At 46.0% G+C, this 19,047-nt stretch overlaps 1 protein-coding gene across 4 annotated transcripts in view; it reads left to right on the top strand.

The window, feature by feature from the left end:
• The window catches only part of Clybl (citramalyl-CoA lyase), a 287,801-nt gene that overhangs the window by 173,192 nt on the left and 95,562 nt on the right, over positions 1-19,047 (top strand). For all 4 annotated transcript variants that reach the window (XR_006020670.1, XM_042054112.1, XM_038310333.1 and 1 more), the window contains exon 3: positions 18,674-18,862. Coding sequence is in view for 3 of the 4 variants with exons in the window: in XM_042054112.1 (XP_041910046.1) it covers positions 18,674-18,862 (189 nt within the window). In the remaining variant the exon portion in view is untranslated. The remainder of the gene's footprint in view (positions 1-18,673; positions 18,863-19,047) is intronic.

Genomic DNA, 19,047 nt, shown 5'->3' with positions numbered 1-19,047 from the left:
TGTCCCTATTCTGTAAAGAGCAACATTTTTACATTTTAAAAATGAGATGTTCTCAGTGGGGAGCAGGGTTTTATCTTCGTCAGTGCTGGCTTTGGCTAAGTACATCCCAGATTGAAAAATCTAAATGAAAGACCACGAGGGAAGGCATGGGGGAAGTTTATGTTGGGAAGCAGGAGGGAGACACAGACACATGCACACATATATAAAATATACCCAGGGTTTATCTGTGGATTTAGAAAGCCTTTTTCATGTTGTGGTTTGTTGCTATCCTGCTAGCTGTTCCTGTTTCACTGGAAGTGCTGCAGATACAGAGAGCTAGCTGCAGAGGTGCCAGGCTCCGTCATGCTGTCCAAAAACTGGCTCTGTACATATGCTAAATTAGAGATTGGCTGGCAGAAGCAGTTCACAGATCCCAGATTGGCAGGGATTCCTCATGAAAGAAGACAGGGTGGGCCCCAGGGACTTACTCTGCAGCCAGCAGTAATGCAACATGCTCCCTCCTACATGCCAAAACCTGTTTTAAAAATAAGGTTTGAACCTTTCATTAGGCATCAGTTCTGGCCCAAGTAGCAGGCCCCTGTCCTGTTCTCAAGGAAGGCATTCTCTTGACTCCTTCACGGGACCTGGTTTCAAGGCTTTTTACACCAGAGGATCCAGGTCACCTTGGTTACCTCTTTTTGTCAACAGGGCACCCTGATGCCTAAGGAGGAAGGTGGGACTGCTTTAGAGGAAAGCCTTTCTGTTTTTGTCTTTCCCCACAAACAAGCAAACTTCCGTGATGGTTCTGATACAGGCAGAATTAACTCAGCGAGGAAGCACATTAGACAGCCTGAGCAGAGAAGTCTATGCCAAAAGGATCCGCCATCTGGGTCTTTCTCTCTCTCTGCGTCAACCAGAAAATGCCTCTCTCGTCTCCGAGTGGGTGGCTGGTGGCTTTACTCCTCCTAAGAGATAACACTTCATTTCTTACACAGTGATGAGTTTTAAGCAAAACCAAGTTTGTTCCTAAGGCTATCGTTGTGGATGCTGGGTACCTGCCCAATTAGTCAAGGTCTGGGAGATGAGGAGACTCGGCTTTCCAGCCCAGGGGGTACTTTGGCTTCAAATGATGACAGTCAGACAATTGTTTCAGTTACTCTTCCTTTCCTCTAAGGGTGTGGTGAAGAATCAGGAGCTGAACAAAGCAACCTTGGTCCCAGTTAGCTCCCGAGTGTGACAGCAGCCCAGAGCCCAGCAGTGTTAGAGGTGCTATTTAATTGGTGTGCTCAAGCGTCATGAGTTCAGAGAGCCATGTGCAGGGAACTCACACTCAGCCAACATCACTTGTGCTGGCTAGTTCTGTGTCCAGTTGGCACAAGATAAAGTCATTTTGGAAGATGGAAACTCAACTGAGGAAATACCCCCACCAGATTGACCCAGGGGTACATTTTCTTGATTGAGGATTAACATGGGAGGAACCGGTTCACTGTGGGCTGTACCACTCCTGAGCAGGTAGTCCTGGGGTGCATAAGAAAGCAGGCAAGAGAAAGTAAGTAGTACTCCTAATTGCTGTGGCATAAAGTTCTTGTACACTGTGAGTCTTATCACTCATATTGGTTTAAACGTTGATTGGCCAGTAGCCAGGCAGGAAGTATAAGTAGGGCAACCAGACTAAGAGAATTCTGAGAAGAGGAAAGAGTGTCAGTTGCCACCCAGACACAGAGGAAGCAAGAGGAGAATGCTGCACTGAGAAAAGGTACATGGCTAAACACAGATAAGAATTATGGGTTAATTTAAGTTGTAAGAGCTAGTTAATAATAAGCCTGAGCTAATAGGCCAAACAGTTTATAATTAATATAAGCCTCTGTGTGTTTAAGACTGAACTGCTGCAGGACCAGGCAGGACAGAAACTTCTGTCTATACCTAGTGGCTTCTGCTTCAGTGCCTAGAGGTTCCTGACCAGAAATCCTGCCATGGTTTTTCTCAGTGATGGACTTTTAAGCTGTAAGGTGAATAAACCCATTTTTCCCCAAGTTGCTTTTGGCCATAATATTCTATCACATCAATAGAAACCCTCAAACAGTCACTAACCTTATTCTTTGAGTTACCAGTCTCCTTGGATATTACCAAGGAGTTATGCCAAGTCTACCAGGGTCAGGCTTTGTGTCCCTTTCTGTGCCACATATCACATGGTATGGAACAAGCACTTGGCTGAACTTCCATTGGCCTGGATTCTAGTCCTGGCTGTGCCTTCAGTATGACCTCAAGTCTTTTGTTGATCTCCCTGGGACCTTTATCTTCTTGTTTAAAAATGACTGGATCTATTGTGCATGGTGGCACATGCTTATTATAATCCCAGAGCTTGGAAGATAGAGGCAGAAGGACCAGGGTCTCAAGACCAGGGGCCTTAAGAGATGGCTCAGTTGTGGAAAAGGCATGAGGTTTTCTTGGGGGGAGGGGAATACCTAGAGCTCAAACTTTTGGCCTGCGGAACCATGAGAGTAAATTTCTTGTTCTTTAAAACTTTCAATATTACCTTTTATTTATTAGGGGTGGGGTGGGCTGGGAAGGTGTTCACATGCTTCTGTGGAAGCCAGGGGACGACTGGCAGGAGTCAGATCTGTCTTTCTACCACGTGGGTTCCAAGGATTGAACTCAGGACATCCTGCTTGGCAGCAGGTGTCTTTACACGGTGGTGTTATAGCAGCCGTGGGAGACTAATACAGATGAGTGATGTATAGTTATGATATTCCTATCAGAAGATAGGTAGCTTTCCCACAAAGCTCCAAATCTCTCTTTTCCTATTGGCATCGCAGTTGGCCTTAAGAATACTAAAAACAAAAACATACCTCTAAAACACTGATATTATCGAATGCAAATATGAGATTTATGGTTCTCTTTTGGTAAAAGCTTTTTGTTTTGTTTCTTTTGTTTGCATAGAACCACCCCACTATCAGCATAAGGGGCTTCATTTTAATGTTTCTTCAATAACTTTATTTTGATGACTTGGTTTCTGTGCAAGATCCTCAATAAAAACTGGTTTTTTTTGGAGGGGGGTTTCTTTGTGTGTGTGCGCATGTGTGTATGAGTGTTTTGTCTGAATGTGTTTATATATGTTCCATGTGCATGACTGGTTCCTCAGAGGCCTAGAAAGAAAGGAGACCAAATCTCCTGAAACTGGGAGTTACAGGTGGCTGTTAGGTACCAGTGGGTGCTGGGAATTGAACCTGGGTCCTCTGGAAGAGCAGTCGGTGGTCTTACCTGCTGAGCAATCACTCCAGCCCCATTCTTAGTCGACCTTGTCCTTTCAGGCGTTTCAGTTTCACTGAGCAATCTTGTGGCATATTTAGAATATATTTGCCTGTTCTCAGAGCTCTCAGCACATGTTTAGAAGATCGCTCTCCCTGCATACCTTCCATTTCAGTTTTAAGTATTCTATTTTTACATATTTATGTGTGTGTGCTCATGAATGTGGGTACCTGCAAAGGCCAGAAGGTGTGGAATGCTCTGGAACTGGAGTTCCAGGCAGTCGTGAGCCCCAAACATGGAAATCAAGCCTAAGTCCTCTACAGGAGCAGCAGGTGCCCTTAACTGCCCCGCCCCTCTCCAGCCCCTGTTTTGGTTTCAGAGTATGGTGTGCATCAGTTTATAGCTCACAGTGGAGGCTGAGCAGCTTATCGTCACAGTGTTTATGACAACATTGGATCATTTCTTTCCAAATGAGTGGTTTTTAAGTAACAACAAATTGTGGTCTTCTCTTTCACAATCCAATTTTAGCATGCAAACATTTTTTTTTTTTTTTTGGATGGCTGACTTCTATCTGTGGAAGTATTTGCCTCCTGTCTGTCTGTCTGTCTGTCTCCTCTGTCTCTGTTTTTCTCTGTGTGTATGTGTGTGAGTGCAGGAATAATTTCTACACTGTGAGTGTAGCGGAAGTTCCAGGACAACCTTCAGGAGCTGTGTAGGTGGGGTTTTCCTTTGGGACTGCTGGCTCCCCAGTAACTGATGCGGAGACTTTTTCATTAATTATAAATCATTGGCTGATAGCTTAGGCTTGTTACTAACTAGCTCTTACAACTTAACCCATACTTCTTGTCTATGCTCTTCCATGTGGTGGCACCCTTTTCAGCAAGGCATGTTCATCTCCTGCTTCCTCTGTGTCTGGCCAATGACTCTGCCTGTCTTCTCCCCAGTGTTCTCTCGGTCTGGCTCTCACACTTAGCCTCTTCCTGCCCAGCCATTGGCCAGTTGGCCCTTTATTAAACCATGGAGAGCAATGCATATTCACAGTGAGCAAAAGGATTATCCACACCATTGCCGCAGAATTGCTCTCACCTTCGACTTTGTTGGGGCAGCATCTTGTCGGGATCAGTTAGCCTGTCGGACAGCACCTGAATAGTGGAGTGAGAAACTCTGGAAAGCTCTGAGTGAATACTGAAGCAGCCCTAAATGTATTTCTTATAGCCCTTTTTACCCAAAGCAAATAGGGGATGGCAAAAGACTTCCTTACCATGGTTCAAAGGACAAACAATCACCTCCTTCTCAAAACATCCAGTAACCACACCTTTGGCCAAATGTCCTATTATTTGGCCTTGAGGAGCAAAAACAAGTGTGAACTCCCTGACCTTAAGTCAGAGGTGGACTGGGAGTCATTGTTTCTGCTGTATGCGCTGCCTACTCTAAGCTAGATGACCTGCATGCTTTTGAACAAACCTCTGCCTTCCCTGTCACCTATAATGTTTACTCTTGTTTTAAGACTGGGTGTAAGGCCGGGCGGTGGTGGCGCACGCCTTTAATCCCAGCACTCGGGAGGCAGAGGCAGGCGGATCTCTGAGTTCGAGGCCAGCCTGGTCTACAAGAGCTAGTTCCAGGACAGGCTCTAGAAACTACAGGGAAACCCTGTCTCGAAAAAAACAAACAAAAAAAGAAAAACAAAAAAATAAAGACTGGGTGTAGGCAGAACACTGTATATGTAATAAATAATTTTGTAAAAAAATTAGGGGTAACAGATTCAGAAGCGAGATGAGTACTCATTGAATCTCTGGCTTCTCAAAATGCCAACCTAGAAGGCAAAAAGATACTTGCACCTTTAAAGGTCAGATCAGCACCAATAGATGCATGGATCCTGCACACAGCCGGTATTAGGTCATTTGACTGTAATACTTTACCGTTACCTGCATCAAACTCTGTTGTTACCCCCCCCCTCCCTTTTTGACACTGGGTCTCAAATTTACTCTATATAGCCGAAGCTGACCTTGAATATCTCTGATCATCCTGTCTCTATTTCCAGAGTGCTGGGATTACAGGCATAAACCACTGTCTTAGTTAGGGTTTCTGTTGCTGTGATGAACCGCCTTGGCCAAAGCAACTTGGGGAAAGAAAGGATCTATTTGACTTATATTTCTATATCGCAGTTGATTATGAAAGGAAGTCAGGACAGGAACTCAAAGAGGGCAGGAGCCTGGAGGCAGGAGCAGAAGCAGAGGCCATAAAGGGTGCTGCTTACTGGCTTGCTCCTCTTGGCATGCTCAGCCTGCTTCCTTATAGAACCCAGGACCATCTGCCCAGGAATGTCACTGCCCACAATGGGCTGGGCCCTCCCACGTCAACCACTAATTAGTAAAATGCCCTACCTTGCCTAAAATAAAATGTCTTGCCTACAGCCTGATCTTATGGAGGCATTTTCACAACTGAGGCTCAGTTCACACGAACCTACCATGCCCAGTGTTATGTGGTGGTGAGGATGGAACTCCAGCTTCCAGTCTTCCACACCAGCCTGCACGTCATCCTACTCCAAGCTGAGGTCCCAGACTGAATTTTAAAACAAAGATGAGGCCAGTTGAACATGCCTCTTCCTCTGCGCTCTGATCTGCCTAGATGCAAGCAAGCGCCCCGTGCTGCTATCGCTGTGTGTCATGAGCATAAATGTACGTTCACTACTGGCTCGGCAGTTGCCACCCCACCTGATGACCTGCGTTCGGTTCCCAGAACCTCTCTGTTTTGAGGTGGTTGTGGATAACCAAATATGCCCTGACTCTTCTCCAGGACTGCTAGGAAGGCAGTGAGAAGAGTTTCTAGTCGGCCTTATGACCCTCAGAGGAAACAGCCAACTCTACAGCGTGCCATGCTCCTGGAATGGGATGGGCTGTAGGTTAGGGCTAGGAATTGCATTTTTTACATAAGACTACTTGTTTAGTGCCCCACTTTATAACCCAGGCTGACCTCGAACTCCTGACATCCTTCTTGCCTCGGCCTCCCAAGTATCTGACCTTTTTAACTTATCTGTTTAAGGATTGAACCCTATCATAAGTTAAAAAGCATCTGCATGTTTTATTCCAGAGCCATGGGCATGGGGACTCCACTGTTCTATTCATGAGTTGTTTATCACTAAGAGTAAAGTCGCTGTCACTGGGGACTTTGGCTTCCAGGCTGGTCTTTTCTAAGATTCACTAATGTTACTCTCGTCAGGGAACAGGCTGTTCTCATTTCTGAGCTTTGCACGGCTAGCTGTGAAGCCTGGCGTCTCTCCACAGAGCCTTCCTCCAGCAGCCTGGCCGTTGCTGGGCGAGCCAACACCTAAATGTCAAAACAGAGTCACTGTCCTCTTCCCAGGTCACTCCCCATCAAGGTGTGATGCAGAGTCCAGCCAGGTGTATATTAGAGGCCAGTCTCAAAGAGTTTGCAGTTTTCCTTGTGATTATTCCATCTTTTGCATATTAATGTAAACCGTTGGGTTTCCTGCTCCGCTTACAGTTAGAGAAAACGACGCGATATGGCAGGGGCTAGTGGGGACCTCTGATGTTGTTAGGACTTTGATGTTCTTGAGGCCAGGTGTGTGTGGCCAGATGGGACGCCTTTCCCCTGTCCTACATGTCCAGGGCCTCTGCTGGCAGAACCGCCAGCCCAAGAGGCTTCCACCTTCTTCTCACAGGAAGAAAGGATACCGTTTTATTGTGACACGGGCCATCCAGCGTCCGCACAATCTGTTCTGCTAAATCGCACCTGGGGCTGTTCAGAGAAGGATCTGGCAAGGTTTCTGGCTGCTGGGGCCGAGGCCCTGGCCTCAGAAGCCAAATCGCGGCAGTGGTGCCCAGCTCTGAGTTCGCCACTCGGGAAATTAACCTACTTGTTCGCACGTTAAACGCTTTATGAAAATTTACTGGGCGCAGAAAGAGGAAAGAAAACCCAAGTGGTTGCGCAGTACGCCTGCCTGGCTGGCACCAGCGAGGGAGCAAAGCTGCCGAGAAATGGATGAGAAGGGCTGGCACGGGAAAGGTGGAAAGCAAGGGGGGAACCAACTGCGCTGCCGGCCCGTTATTGTTTTGTTAGCATTCACGGGGGCGGGGGGTTTAATTAGAGACGATCCCGTGCGTGGGAGTTGGTGCACTCAGTAATGTGGCTCCTGCCACCTCTACAATACCCGTTTGCAGACTAGGAAGCAAAGCCGCTGCCTGTGTAGGTGGTCCCCAGAGAGCGGCCCTCTGTGGTGACCAGACCACAAAATTTCCCTCTTTAACGGAAAAAAAAAAATGAAGCAAATATAGAGAGATGGTTCATTGGGTTCAGGTGCTTCACACCACAGCCTGAGTTGGATCCCTGGAATCCATGTAATGGAAGGAGAGAACCAGCTCCCCAAAGTTGTTTTCTTACCTCTACATGCCGGCTGTTGCACACTCGAGCTCCCCCACTCCGATATACAACATAGATAAAGAAATTATTTTTGGAGAGCCAGGCATGTAGCCCAGTTGATACCCTCTCTGCTTGCCCCAGCATGTTTGGGCTAGATCCCCAGCTCCTCCTAAATCGGGTCAAGTTCTTCCAGCCAGTGCTGCAGAAATGAAGGGAGGAGGAGGATCAGGAGTTCAGGGTCATCCTTGTCCTTGGCTGTATAACCCCATGTGGTGAGTTAGAGACCAGTCTGGAAATACTCGAAAAAAAAAACGGGGTGATGCACCCCCTTTAATCCCAGAGGCAGAGGCAGGCAGATCTTCAAGTTTGAGGCCTGTCTGATCTACAGAGGAGTTCCAGGACAGCCAGGACTGCAGAGGAAATTCTTTCTCGAAAAACAAAAACGAGCAAACGAACAAAAGGATTTGAGGTCATCACCATCAGCCACCCCCTGTTATTTTTCATCTCTTTCATGGTTGATTTTAAGAAAAAAATGAATGAGATGGAAAAGTACAACCCTTTAAAATACCTATCAATTTATTCTAGAAGAGTGTAAGACTCTTTAAAGTATTTGGTTGGTAAGATGGCTCAGCAGATAAGTTGGATCACTGTTATGCCCGATGACCTGAGTCTGACCATGTGTATGTCAAGGCACCCACACTTGCTCACACACAGACAAGTATGCACGTTAAATAAATGTAAAAATGTTTAAATGCCTGTACATGTGTCATGTGAAAGGACCAAAGTAAGCTAGGTGTGGTGGTGTAGGCTCGCAGTTCCAATTTTCCAGAGTCGGTTAGCAAAGGATCGCCACAGTTTTGAGTCCGGGCTACATAGTGAATTCCAGGGCATCCAAGGCTCTCCAGCACGACCAGGTTTCAAAGGCCCCAAGCTAAGCAGGGTTAACATGAGTGCTTGTCTAACATTCAGAAATACTCAACCTGTGATACCCCAGCTCTCGGGAGGTGGAAGCGGGGAGTTGAAAGTCACTCTCTGTTACACAGGAACCTTGAGATCAGTCTGGGTACGTGAGACTCTGTCTCAGACACTCTCTTGTCTGGAAGTTTTTGTTTGTTTGTTTGACGGAGGCAGTGTTTTTGTTTGTTTGTTTTGTTTTGTCTTTTTATTAATTTCTTTTTAGCTCTAAAGTCTAGTCCGTGTGAGCAGCTGCTCAGGAGAGTCACGGTCCAGTTTAACGCACTGGTAGAAATAGCTGTTCTCCTGTGGCTTCTGCTGATGCCCATGTTGCTCGACCAAATTTTCTTCCTTCCTGGCTGCTAGGAAGACAAATGACTAACAGACTCAAGTTGTTGTCACTTGGTGTTCCGCTCTGGGAAGAGAGGGAGTCAGAGGCAAGTCACTGCAGTGAGCTTAGCCGGCTTTGCTTTGTGGCAAGGCTGCTTGTGCCAAGCCGCCGGGTGTTTTTACTCCTCCCGGTATAGTGCTGCAACTCCCTACTGATGGACTCTGGTTTCTTTGTGTTGGCACTTGAGGTGTTGCTGAAGTGGCTGACATAGAGACAGGATTTTCTGACCCCAATGTCATTGTTTGTTCATAACCCACCATGGACAGCCAGAGAAAAATGTGGCCCAGTATGCCTCCAAGCCTTGGTGATGGGTAGAGAATCATGTCTTCCTATATAGGAGTAAGCTAGACTTTAATTAAAAAAAAAGTTGGTTTTGGGCTGGCAAGATGGCTTAGTAGGTGAAGGTACTTGCACGAACCTGGGGACCTCAGTTCAACCCCCAGAACGACTAAAAAGTTGAAGGGGAGAAATAGCTCCATCCCATCATGCACATACACACAATCATAATAAATAAATTTTTAGAATTTGGTTGGTTGGTTGATTTTTTTCTGTGTAGACCTGGCTGTCCTGAACTCCCTCTGTAGACCAGGCTGGCCTCAAACTGGTTGGTGGTGGTGCACATCTTTAATCCCAGCACTCAGGGGGCAGAGGCAGGTGGATGTCTGTGAGTTCGAATCCAGCTGGGTTTACAGAGTGAGTACCAGGACAGCCAGGACTACACAGAGAACCCTAAAACAAACAAGCAAGCAAACAAAAACCCAGAATCTCATGTAACGCAAATTGGCAAGAAACTTGCTGTGTGGCTTAGGATGACCTTGAACTTCCTACCTTCCCTGTCTGCCTCCTGACAGCTGGGATTACCCGTGAACCCCACCACACTCAGTGTGTGAAGGTTGGAGTCAGGACCTCAGCAATGCTAGGCAAATACTTCTACCAAATGAGCCAGGCGCCCAGCCCCAGTAACTGGTTCTTGATGTGCACACGGAGAGGAGACGTTTAACCCTCCTCCCACAATGTAGCTGGAGGAGGTCACCTGGCAGAAAGTGTTGCCAGCATCAGTTACAAATGTTCAGGCAGGGCACAGGTGATGTGCCTGTTATCTCCTGTGTGTTTGGACCCTTGGTAAGCCTGCCTCATTAAATTATGAACCGATCACTCTTGGTTTACCATGAAAAAGAACGGAAGCACGGGGATCCTGCCCCGACCGGCGATCTGCAGCACCTGCAGCAAATGCCGCGTTTCCCTTCACATAATGAAGAAAGGTAGGTGCGGAGGCCTTTGATGACGCGGTTCCCTTTTGCTTGTTTACTTTGATTCTCCCACGCAGACTGCGACCCAGCAGGAGGGCTTTTAAACCAAAACAGTTAATTACCTCCTGTAACCCAGAGAAGTCGTGAAATATAAATACCAGGAAAGGGAGAGGGCAGCTTGGCTCCAGCGGTACTTTGTACCAGTTGGGGAAGAGAGACACCTTCTCAGTCTGCCAGGGGCCGGGTGGAGGGAGACCAATTAGCAGGTGTGCTCAGGGAGGTGGCTGGCCACCCACTCTGCTGTGTCAGTGGGCTGGACTGGAGTCCCCAAACAGTAGGTGAATGGCAGTGAGTCATTCTAGGCCTTCAGACCCTCCCAAAGGAAGGTGCTTCAATGTGGGTGGGACTGAGCAGGGCCCTGACCAAGGACAGACCTCCCCAAGTGCAGTCCTGGACACAGGGCACCTGGTCCAGAGCGACCTTAGGGTGCACCTGTGAATTCATGTCCTCTTAGCTCTTCAGCTAATTCTCTTCTGCTCTAGTAGACTTGTTTGTCTCTCTGTACAGCCCTCTGCCAGTAGGCAGGGCTCCCCTCCCTTGACTTCCTTCATATATGTGGGTCACCTACTTGGTTTTTGTGTGTGTGTGTGTATGTGTGCACGCATGTGAGTGTGTTGCGAGAGTGTGTGTGCGTTTCCATGTGTGTGCGTGTATGTGTGTGTGTGCGTGTCTGTGTGTGTGTGCGTGTGTGTATGTGCATGTGTGTGAGTGTGTGCGTGTGTGAGTGCGTGTGAGTATGTGTGTGTGCGTGTGTGTATGTGCATGTGTGTGAGTGTGTGCGTGTGTGAGTGCGTGTGAGTATGTGTGTGTGCGTGTGTGTATGTGCATGTGTGTGAGTGTGTGTGCATGCGTGTGCGTGTCACAGCACCCACATGGAAGTCAGAGCACAGCTTTCAGGAGTCATTTTCTCCTTCCACTGTGGATTCTAAGACTTGAACTTAGATTCTCAGGCTCGTCCATGGCAAGTGCCTGTCCTCTTGAAGTCATCCCATCTGTCCATTCCGGCTCCCTCCTCGGGGATGTTCCTTCTGCTGCCGCTATTGAAATTTTTAGTTTTAAGAGTCTCCAAGCCCAATCCCAGCCTCCCTTGCTCCTCTCGGGCTCTGTGGGAAGGGCCATCCCTGCCTATGGGTGGCAGGTTTTGTTCCACTAGCTAAACCCTACTTCACATCTAATCCTATGGCCCTTATCACTAGCCATATACTGCCGTATGGGACTACTAAATCGGTAAGGTTACTTTGTGAACCAGCTGACGGTTCCTCCGAATGCTGAGCGTACGGTTACTATGTGACCCAGGGGTCACATTTCTTTTAAATACAAACCCAAGAGAATTAAAAGTGTATGTGAACATTATAAAAAGGAGGGGTTCACAAGTATTCATAGAACATGTCCCATAACAGCCCCAAATTAGAAAGCAACCTAAATGTCATTAGTTGATGATAGTTAAGTATAACGTGCCGTGTTAACACGATGGGATATTGTTTGGCAGTAAAAGGTGCTGACAGATGACGGAGCACGAGCCAGTCCTGACACATGACCACATATGAAAGAAGCCATTTACGGAAGGTTTTATATTATGTCTCTGAGTTCCAAAGCAAAGCAAATATGCAGAAAGAAAAAGTGGGTGAACTACATTGTATGAAGCTTGCCTCATTAAAGCATTACCAAGGGACTGGAACTAGGGTTCAGTGGTTAGGGACACTTGTGGCTCTTGCAGAGGACCTGGATTGGGTTCCCAGCACCATCCTGATGACCCATGATCACCCACACTCCAGCCGCAAAGAATTCAGTGCCGCCACCTTCTTGCCTCTGAGAACACCAGACATACATGTAGTGCTTATTAAATCTTCAAAAAGAAAAAAGAGCCGGGCGGTGGTGGCACACACCTTTAATCCCAGCACTCGGGAGGCAGAGGCAGGCGGATCTCTGTGAGTTCGAGGCCAGCCTGGTCTACAAGAGCTAGTTCCAGGACAGGCTCTAAAAAAGCTGCAGAGAAACCCTGTCTTGAAAAACCAAAAAAAAAGAAAAAAGAAAAAGAAAAAAGAAACCAAACAACAACACCCAAAACCAAACAAAAAGCAAACCCACCAAAAACTCACAAATAGTTGTCTACAAATTGTTTCCTCAGATAACAAAGTGAAAGTTGTTATTCTTAAACATTTTATTGTGGGGATACTCAGATAGACACAAATGTCAAGGAGACTTGTGAGGTTGTGTTTGTTTTTAACAAACATAGTCAGTCACTGACTATGTTAAAAATTTCCAAATATGGAAATTTTAGAAATCTTTTCACAATATTTTTTCTCAATTTTATCACCGGAATTTTGAACATTAGAAAATTTGAAAGATTATACAATGAATGCCAAATGTTCTCTGCTGTGTTTTCCCTCTAGCACACAGCTCTGCCTGTCTTCGTCTGTCCTCTTGTCTGTCATCAGCTCATCTTTTAAAATGTATTTCCATGTAAGTTGCAAACAGCCCCACTCTTCCCTCTCTCCTACCACATGCTTATCATTGACTGGAGATAGATATTTGTTTATTGTGTGTTTTCTGTTTTTTTAGTGACAGTCATATACAGTAAAACACACAAATGTCTAGTCTTCACGCCTTGACGTGAGGTACATGTAAAAGCTTGTGTCACTCAAAGCCACGGTTCTAGTATCTTTTGGAAATACTTTTAAGTCTTTTACTCTTGATGATGTGGGGAGGGGGGTGCATGCGGAGCACACCCCACTTAGGTCAAAGGACAACCTGACAGAGCCAGTGCCCATCACCTGGTTTGGGGGATCAGTCTTACGTCCTCCATCTTGGCAGCAGGGACCTTTGACCGCAGAGCCTCTCTGGCTGGCTCTGTTAGAAATGCTAATTCTTCTTATGGAGTTTTGAATGTCCTCATTGTGTTTGTATGTTGTGTTTGCCTGTTGTAGAGTTGATTAAATCTCCGAGATGAGAAATTTCAGTACATACCATAAGCTTCCTGAGCCTTCTTGGTTCTTGAAAGATGGTTTGTAATTATTTTTTTTTTGCCGTAAGCCTTGTCTTAATGTATCTTTCATGATTAACACATCAAAAACTCTCCTGTATCAAAATCTGTCGTTTCACAGTAAATAGGGATGACACGTAGAAGGCTGTAGGATGAGTCAAGACATAAAATTTTAAGCCAGTTAAGACACAGAATGTCATCAATGCAAGGTTTTCTTTTTTTTCCCTTCCTTCTTTCCTTCCTTTTTTTTTTTTTCCTTTCAGGAAACAACCCAAGATTTCTTTTCCACAACAACAACAACAAAAACCCATGAACTAGAAAGTCATATGGTCAAAATATGCCCTGTGCACCTCTGAAAAGTTGGAACAAAACTCATTATTTTGTACAATTAATGCCGTATTAAATGCCCACACTGTCTCTTGCCTCATGAAACACACTGCCAGCTTGCAAGAATCGAGGAACATGCTTTTCAGTTCAGTTACTACAATCCCTCTTAGTGACCCCTGTGACGATGAAGTCTGTATGTTTATAAAGAGATGCACTATGGTCTCCTGACGATGACCTATGTTGTGTTGCAGGCATTTCCGCTTTTTACTCTGTGTCTCTGGAAAGCAGATGAAAAAGGAGGTCTTTAAATGGAACAGTTCGCACAGAGTTGTTGGGGTTTTTTTTTTTTTTTTGATGTTTTTGTTTTGTTTTAAGCTAAACTTGACCTTGACAATTTTAATATAAAGAAGCTGATATCAAGACCTTATGCTCAAAACTTGGAAGAGTCCACACCTGTAACATCACTACAAGTGAGATGCAGTAGAAACGGGTTAAGAGGGGTCGATCTAGAAAAAGAAAAATTTCCTACTGCTTTGGAATGTAAGACATGGCATTTCTCTCTATGGAATGAAAATATTAATTTTATATGTGCTTTTTAATTACAAAGGCTGTACATCTCCCCCGAGTCTAGAAGGTCCTTCCTACTTCTTAATTACCGGATCTCAGCGTCTAGTGGAGGCAAGCTTTGCCCCGTCTGGTAAAGGGTGTACTTTAACGTTCACAGTTTGTGTGTATGGGGGGGACAGGAGGGGGAGCGCAGAGGGAAGGTGTTAATTCAGATGTTAGGGAACTGTGATGATGCTGTTATTTAAGGCACGTATTTGAGTGTGTTTATACTCGGTGGTTCTATAAATAAACCCAAGGGGGCTCCTGGATGTCTCGATGCGTCTTGAATCCCGTGCCCTGTCTGTCTCATCCTATCCGACAGTAGAATTGATGCTCCTCTAATCCCTGGAAGTTTGGGGCTAATGAACTGACTGCTGAGCGGCCGCCACGGAGCTTGGTCCCAAACTATACTGTACTTCACACTCGATTTATTCTCCAGATGGCGAGACTGTGCCGCCCCGCCGCGAGGGACCACCCCTTCCACTGGAGTGTAAAAGTGGACGGATGTTGTTTTCTTTGCAGATCTCCTCGTTCTGAGCTAGAAACTCGCGAGGATGGTTAGTTATTAGCTCTAATGGGTGCCAACTGAACCAACTGCACGCAGATTTTCTCCCTTAGTTTCAGAGGCCGGAGTCTTGGGGATGGTTGATTTATCCACTTCCTTACGTCACCAGAGCGTGTCTCCTACCCAGGTGACAGGAATCCAGGATCTGAAATCATAGCACGCCTTGGTTCCTGGCCCAGACACGGTCACATAGTACTGTGGCTTATGCATAAGGACAGTTTTATTAGCTTCTGGTCCACTGCACCAAGTAGCCTGTGGCACGGAATATCGACCAGTTGCAGGAGCTTTGGGAAGGCCACTTTTCAGAGCAGGGGCCTTGGAAGATTCCGCTCCATCCCAACTTGTCTGAAAGCCACGTGAAATCTGCAGTCAGACATGAAACAGAGGACCCAATGGCACTAAGTGAACACTTCCAGGATCCATTCAGCCTTCAAGCTTATCAGTTCTGAGAGGACCCATTAACGAGGCTGTGCCGTTTGCAGCGTGATCCCTCCTCAGCCTCCCTGAGACCAGGTTTCCCTCCCCGAAGCGTTCTTCCTCCACAAAGCATCTTCCTTTCAAAATGTCTGAAAGTCACTCTGAGCACCCCACTGAGGGAGTGTGACAGGCGCCTGGAGACCTCTTATTAACCCACCTGAAGATGGAGATGGTGGGAGGAGTAAGGCTGGAGAAAAAGATGTGTGAAGGGAAGGGAATGGTGAAGATGGTACGGAGAAGTCAAACGAACAGAGCACCGCAGAACGTCTTTCTCCTTACCACCGGGTGGACAGAACTCAGAGAAAACACACCACTAATTGTTCTTAGAAGCCGCCTTCCTCACAGCCCAACAGATGGCTTGGGTGTATTTACTAGCACAGTGACATATTTTACCATTAAAATAATAATAAAAAAATCCACACACTTGTTGGTTGGTGTAAATTCAGTAAGGTTGTTGGATATTTTTTGGGATACGTACCAGAGGGATCCGCTCCTCGTTGATTGTAGCAATCAGCAGCCTGTTAATAAGGTGTTGTGTGGCAATATACCTCAAACGCCATCCTCTCTCTCTTTGGAAAGGTACGCCACCATGCCAGGAAAGAGCGCCCTGTTTATTCTGAGCCAAAAAAAACAAAAAGGAAGAAAATGCCGAGTGCTGGCTGCTCATTATTATAACATGAAGCGGACTAATCAGATTATGCCTAGAAACAGGAGTTAGAGGCTTCGTTTGCAGCCAATTTCACAAGGATTGAGTTTTACGAAGTCAGCCGGAATGTGCGGAAACCATGGCAATCTGACTTCAGATGAAAAATCACAAACAGGCTTGGGACATGAGCTCTGAAGAAACCTTTCTCTTCAGATCCAAAGGAAAAAAAACCATGCAGCTTAAGGGTCCAGTTCTGTTTGACACCAGAGAAGCAGTTTAGAGATTTGCCAGGGGTTCTGCGTCATCAAGCACACACGTTTGGTAGACATGTTGTTCAGTCTTTTCTTTTTAAAGACAGGGTCTTGTAATGTAGACCAGGCTGGCCTAAAACCTGATATCCTCCTCCCTCAGCTTCCTGAGTGCGCCACCATACTTAGCTTGACGGCATAATATTTTTACCCTTAAACAACCTAGAGAATTACTTTTTATTTTCCCAGTCAGTGTTTTGGTGGATCTTCTGCAAGGCTGACCTGTTATAGGGTGAGAATCCAGAAGTTAGAATGTTTGCAAATCCAGACTATCCAGACCTAGTAACTCTCTGGACGGTGTGCAGCATGATCTGGTTTTTTAGGTTCTCTGAGGCTATGGATCTGAAAACAAGCACTTCTGAAGGCAGAGGAACCCCTCCTGGTACGACAGACAGCCTTCGAACCCTGCTATTGGGCCGACTCCTGTGCTCGGTCATCCGTACATCCCCGTTAGCCTCTGCAGCCACAATACATGGAGTACCTAAGTGGACTCTACTCTGAAACAACGGTTTGGGCAAGGGTGGGTACTGGAGAGGGGCTCAGAGGTTAAGAGCTCATCCTTCTCTTGAAGAGGCCTTGACTTTGGTTCCCATACCCTCATCAAGTGTGGTTCACAGCCGCCCGTGACTCCATCTTCAGGGGAGTCTGATGCCACTTACCTCTTAGGGCATTTGTGTGTACATACGTCCTACAACACATGCGTATGTAATTAAAGACAAATCTGAAACATTAAATACTGGCCACGCATCGTGTGGACTCGAGTCACTATTGGCTGCGTCATCTCATATGCTTTCTCTTGCTTTTGCCTAAATCCAGCCTACCTATGCACAGCCAACACTCTGTAAATCAGGTTTGCACAGAGACATCCTAAATTTGTTCTGGGTGCTGTTTCCCCTGTGCTGATAATGCTAAGCTACACTCTCATAACACTGTTTAGCTCAGGCCCCAATTGGAAGCCTTCCTGATTTCTATTCTTTCTTATGTCTGGTTTAAATCAACTGTCTTGGGTTGTCTCTTTGGGGTTAGACTTTATGTTGGCTTAAATAATTCGACCACTTTTTGTTTTAAATAGGCTCTTACCATGTAACTCTGCTAGCATGAAACTCGCTATGTATACCAAGCTGGCCTTGAACTCAGTGATCTGCTTGCCTCTGTCTCCTGAGTGCTAGGGTTAAAGGTATGCTTACTATGCACACCAAATAATTCATGGTTATCTATGCTTTGGGGAGCTCTTTTCTAAGATATGTGTTGCTATTCAAATGGCTACATATTGTCAGTTTTTTCAAAGATTTATGTAATTTTATGTGTTTGAATGTTTGCTTATGTGTGTATATGTGTATGTGTATATATATGTGCGCCATGTTTGTGACTAGTGCCCATGGAGGCCAGCGGACTGTATCCCTCTGCGGCCACCAAGTGGATTCTGGGAACTAAACCTGGATCCTCTGCAAGATTACTGAGTGCTCTTAACCACTGAGCCACACTTCCAGCTCCAGCACCTCTTTTTTTTAATGCATTCATCAGTATTAGATGCTTTAAAGTTTTATTGGTATAATAAACATTCTTCCCAAATGAAGCTACCTTTGATGAGTGTTCCTTCTGGCAGTGAGAATTTGTTGAGGGCTGTTGGCAAGATGGAGGACTTTATTTTTGAAACTAGAATTGGCGGTAAAGAATGGCCCTAAGAACTCCCTTTCTCTCATCACCAGCCCTTCCCTCTCAGTGTGTTCTCACTTTGCCCCCACCCACCCCACAGTCTTCACCTCCAGCTCAAAGCTGGTACATATTCGGTTTCATACGGTTTTTCTTGGGATAATTCAAATGTGACTTTCAGCTTCTCATAGCTGCAGCAAGAGACTGTCAAATGAAAGAAAACAGTCTGTTTGTCAAGCACTCCATGAAAGGATTTCTTAGTGATATTACTGGTTCCCTCTGAATTAGTGGGAACTTTTCATGAATGTCAGATTCCTGTAAACCCCTTCTTAATTGAATGTCAAGATGCAAACTTGGTCACGAAAAAAACATAAAAAAAATAATAACACAGATGAATCCTTTTTTTAAAAAAAAAAAGTGTGATACCCGGGGAGCAGAAGTGCAAGGGCTTGCATGTCGACTGTCCTGACAGATGCTAGTGCCACAACTCCAGTGGCATCTAGCTTCTAAGACTAGAAGTGAAGAAAAGGGGGGAAAGACTTGGAACCATGGTTAGCGCACAGTCCATGCCCAGTCAGTGAATTATTTTACCCCCTCAAGTAGAAAGTACACGAATGAGCACATTGCTCTGCCATTCAGAGGTACACAGCCAGTATGCACGATGGTATATCCCCCTTGTGTTCCAACCGTCTTGAATGATGCATAGAAATCATTCGCTCCCTTATGAGTGTGGATGGTTTGTTTCCACTACCGTTTTCTCTTCTCATCACAGTGTCCATCAGAGTTCCGGGACTGTTCCTGGGGTCTTCCTTAACATTTAGGTACATGTTTCTCAATGTTCACAGGATGAAGCTCGACTGAGAATAGTAAGAACTCTCGAAGACTTTGACCTGGGCCCAACAGAAAAGTGTGTGAGAGTCAACTCAGTGTCCAGTGGTCTGGCTGAAGCTGACCTGGAGACCATCCTGCAGGCCCGAGTTCTTCCCTCTAGTGTGATGCTACCAAAGGTGGAAGGTCCCGAAGAAATCCAGTGGGTAAGCTGTGCTTTGCTGTGTGGCTCAGGGCCAGCGAAGGAGTCTTCACTAGGGCTGGGTGGGGATGGCATCGGTTTAGAGAAGTACACACATAGCTCACGCTATAACTCATGCATAGAGCACTTGCTTGTCGTGTGTCAGGTCCGTGAGAAAAGAGAAAGACTCCCAGAGACAAGAAGAACATG

This window comes from Arvicola amphibius, chromosome 13, assembly GCF_903992535.2.
Source record: "Arvicola amphibius chromosome 13, mArvAmp1.2, whole genome shotgun sequence".
Taxonomy (NCBI): Eukaryota; Metazoa; Chordata; class Mammalia; order Rodentia; family Cricetidae; genus Arvicola; species Arvicola amphibius.
Note: the sequence above shows the minus strand (reverse complement) of the source record. Positions and strands in the feature narration are given on the sequence as shown.